The following is a 4,273-nucleotide window of genomic DNA, read 5'->3' as shown; positions in this document are numbered from 1 at the left end:
TTTCTCACTTGTAGTCTTCAGTTTGATTCTCTCCAGGTGCCTGGACATTGTTTTAGTGGATTCTGGATGCTAAAAGGCAGGAATGCTCCCTTGGACATGAAAATCCTCTGGTTTATCCCCATGGGACAATGCCTGCACCACACAGGACAGTCAGGACACGGCACTTGGAGCAGGGATAACTTTGTCTCTCCATCTTTTTAAGGCATTTTGCCAGGGAATTCTTACCTTTCCTTCCCTTCTCCAGCAGCACCACTGACTTTTACACTTCCATCACCTTAAAGGCCCATCCGGGACCTTTCCCAGCCCCGTCCGGAGCAGCTCAAGGCGAGGGATCAGAACACAAAATCACCTGGACACAAAACCTTGTTAGAAAACTGGGCTGGATTTGGGATTCCCAAACCTTTCCCTTATTCCTGCAATGCCCCTGCAGCAGCAGCACACAACAGCCTCAGGCAAACCCTGGCTCCAGCTGGGATTGGAGCTGGAGCAGCCGGTATGGGAAGAGACCCAAAAATCACCACACAAACACCGAGGAGGGTCAGTTTTTAAAACTTTTTTTATTTTTTAATTTTTTTTTAAGTTTTTATTTTATATTATCTACAAAGTAAAAGTTTTCTTAACTTAAAAGTTACATCACTGTCTCACGATAGTGATTATCTCATCAAACGTGATTTATAAATAATAACTCATCCGTTTGACGATTAGAATTTTTTTTTTTTTTTACTGAACCTGTTTCAAGTTTAGTTAAATCTGCTCTTAATAAACTGTTTTTAGAACTTGTTTCTCACTTGTAGTCTTCAGTTTGATTCTCTCCAGGTGCCTGGACATTGTTTTAGTGGATTCTGGATGCTAAAAGGCAGGAATGCTCCCTTGGACATGAAAATCCTCTGGTTTATCCCCATGGGACAATGCCTGCACCACACAGGACAGTCAGGACACGGCACTTGGAGCAGGGATAACTTTGTCTCTCCATCTTTTTAAGGCATTTTGCCAGGGAATTCTTACCTTTCCTTCCCTTCTCCAGCAGCACCACTGACTTTTACACTTCCATCACCTTAAAGGCCCATCCGGGACCTTTCCCAGCCCCATCCGGAGCAGCTCAAGGCGAGGGATCAGAACACAAAATCACCTGGACACAAAACCTTGTTAGAAAACTGGGCTGGATTTGGGATTCCCAAACCTTTCCCTTATTCCTGCAATGCCCCTGCAGCAGCAGCACACAACAGCCTCAGGCAAACCCTGGCTCCAGCTGGGATTGGAGCTGGAGCAGCCGGTATGGGAAGAGACCCAAAAATCACCACACAAACACCGAGGAGGGTCAGTTTTTAAAACTTTTTTTATTTTTTAATTTTTTTTTTAAGTTTTTATTTTATATTATCTACAAAGTAAAAGTTTTCTTAACTTAAAAGTTACATCACTGTCTCACGATAGTGATTATCTCATCAAACGTGATTTATAAATAATAACTCATCCGTTTGACGATTAGAATTTTTTTTTTTTTTTACTGAACCTGTTTCAAGTTTAGTTAGAAGTAAAAGGGATCTCCAAGTCTTGATTTTTAGTGATAATAGCAGCAAGAATCACTCTTGTTACTTCTTTTGCTAGCTGACGAGTTCATAACTTTGAAGGGTCATTAAAAAATAAATAACTTCCAGTTTTCAGCAAGCAGAGTTGGGGCACTTGCAGGACTCAGATACAGTGCATGGAATTATGGAATAGCCCACAAGTTCCTAAATGCCTCTACTCAGTCCGAATCTCTCCCACTGCAAGATGAACTGTTAGCATTCCTAGTGGATGTTACAAGAAATCAAATTTTTTTTTTTTTTAAACAAAATAAAATGAAATTCTAGTTTTCTGTGCTTCCAGTTGGCAGAAGCAGTAGAAGGAGGGTATTTGGCCTACAAAAGGTATCCAGCCTTTCAGTTATTCCAGATGAGCCTTACAACTGCTGTTGGTGGTGGGCTTGTACTGTAAAAAAAAAGTTCAAATGTAAATAATAAATTGGCAAGCCACACAACAGTTTGCTAGTAAAGTGGTCACAGGACAACTACTGAGCTCAACTTTATTTTATTTTTATTTTTTTCTCTTTTTATTTTATTTTTTTAGAGAACAAAACAAAACCCTGCACATCAAGATGTCCTTGGGATGTTTTTTTTTTTTTTGCTCTTTCCCTACCTAAGCCCTCAGAAAGCAGCTTTGTTCTGCTCACACATTCCCCAAGAAACATCAGGTAAAACTAAATCACTACAGAAGTTCAGAGGCTGTTTGAACTTGAATAATCAAAGAAACCTAAATAAGGTTAAATTTAAAGCGCAAAGAAGTCACACAACTCCTACTTTTCCCCCAAAGCAAAGCTGCAGAATGTTACTCTGAATTAAAGTTTAGATTTCAGTTGTCACTTTACTTTAACAGCAGCCTAGCAGCCCTACCCCCACACACAACATTTCACTGCTGTCCTCAAGATTTAATCAAACCTCTGATCATTATAAACTACACACAGTCCATCCCCCACGGCAAATCCACGGAAAACTCAGTCCCACAGTGCCAGTGGCTCACACCTCTCCTTTTCCCTACTCCAGCTAGAGAAAAATCAAGAATACTCCCTGAATTAGGTACATCTCAGCTAAACCTATGCTCCTCCAGGCTGCCAAAGCACAGCTGTGAAACACAAGGACATCTTAAGGTTGGTCTGTTTTTTTTGTAGTTTTTTTTTTTAATTTTTTTTTTTTTTCCCCAAATCTGGTTTCTCCCAGTCCTCACTCCTCGACCTGGCTCAGTTAGGGTGCAGGTCTCCCAGGCACACACTCCTCACCTGAAGGGTGGGTCATATAGGGGAAATGTGTTGTTGTCGAGACTGGAATGGGCTGTAGTGCACTTTGAGCGAGGGCGGCTTGGGGACCACCGGGAGGCTGTGTCGTCATTAGCATCATTGGAGCATGGGCAGTTGGGTGAGAAGGAACCATTCCTGACTGTACATGAGCCTGAAACAAAGAGCTCTTTAGTATCATGGTCACAAGGAGGCAGCAACTCCTGGCCACATGACTGGCGAAAGTTTGCTCCGTCAGCAAAGGTTTACTCTTCATTTGTTTGATTTTTTTTTTTTAATTTTTTAACTAGGTTAGGGGTTAAGGCAGAAGTTGTAACACAAAAAAAAAATAATAATAATAACAACAAAAAGGAAAACTAATAATTAAAAAAAGCGCTCAAGTCCTTACTGCTGGCTCTGAGTTGTGTTCTCAATTTTAGCCATTTTGCCAGCATTAAACAGGGGATATTTAAAAAAAAATAACAATTCAGCAACAAATCTTCAAAACATTTCTGTTAGTCACCTAGATCAAAGCACTTCCTAGAGGGTACAGATAGGAACTTCACAGGCACTGGGAGTCTGGCATCCCTTCCCCAGCTCTCTCCTTGCACAACCCCACGTTCTCTCCTGGCTCCCTGCCCTGGGAACCTCCCTGTCCTCTCCAGTGACCTGTGCCCACACAGTGCTCAGCCAAGTCCTCCTGACATGAGTGATTTCATCCCTTCACACTCTCAGGGCAGCTTTGTTCTGCTTCCAGTTCAGCTCATCGCAGTTCTTGTGTAATCTGAGCAATCAGGGCTAAGTCTCAGTGGAAAAGGAGATTAATCCTTCCCGGGGCTGATCACCTCTGGCAAACAAGTTCAGGAACTTGGTGGGTTCTTTAGCTCAGAGCAGTTCATGTCTCTAGAGGTCATCAATCAATTTATTTTATTTAAAAACCTAGCAAACATTCATTTCTTAAAATCACAAAGGAACTCAGAGCTCTCAGTGGATTTCTCCTGGGAAAAAAAAGCCCCAAAACCCCATCATTTGTACCTAAGGTTTGCTTTGTCCTTCTACCATATCCCAGAACTGCAGCCTCACAGGTCTCCCATGCCAGTAAAGACAGATAGCAGGTAGTGGCTAGAATTTTATTTCTTAAAGACAAAAAGGGTTACTTGACTCATCACAGACATTCCCCAAACTCTTTGATCAGACTTGCACGTGTTAGTAGCACCCCAGAAGCCTTTAAAGGCAGGAACTGCAATTCAAATCTCACTCTTGCTCTAAAAAAGGTTTAGGAGATCAGGTTGTGGAACAGAAATACCTCCCAGGACTGGCTCCACGTTGACTTTGACAAACATGCTATTGTAGAAGCCATCATTATAAAGCAGCTATTCATAGAGCAGCTGGAGTCAATACACACAGTGGATAAAATTTTTGTGCTGTGGCTCAAACATTTTGCAAATTGGCAGCTGACAGCACTCT

At 41.8% G+C, this 4,273-nt stretch overlaps 1 protein-coding gene across 12 annotated transcripts in view; it reads right to left on the bottom strand.

Annotated features, from left to right (window-relative positions):
• Positions 1–559: 559 nt before the first annotated feature.
• ATXN2 (ataxin 2) overlaps positions 560–4,273 on the bottom strand; it is a 49,680-nt gene continuing 45,966 nt past the window's right edge. For 9 of the 12 annotated variants that reach the window (XM_041488764.1, XM_041488766.1, XM_041488763.1 and 6 more), the window contains one exon: positions 1,319–2,981. In XM_041488764.1, the coding sequence (XP_041344698.1) occupies positions 2,778–2,981 (204 nt within the window). In that variant the 3' untranslated portion in view covers positions 1,319–2,777. Of the gene's footprint in view, positions 730–1,318; positions 2,982–4,273 lie in introns of those variants that run through there. The other 3 variants (XM_041488761.1, XM_041488762.1, XR_005956935.1) reach the window with 2 other exon arrangements.

This window comes from Pyrgilauda ruficollis, unplaced genomic scaffold (assembly GCF_017590135.1).
Source record: "Pyrgilauda ruficollis isolate IOZ18807 unplaced genomic scaffold, ASM1759013v1 scaffold9, whole genome shotgun sequence".
NCBI lineage: Eukaryota > Metazoa > Chordata > Aves > Passeriformes > Passeridae > Pyrgilauda > Pyrgilauda ruficollis.
The sequence above is the reverse complement of the archived record's forward strand: the minus strand, read 5'-3'. Positions and strand labels throughout refer to the sequence as shown.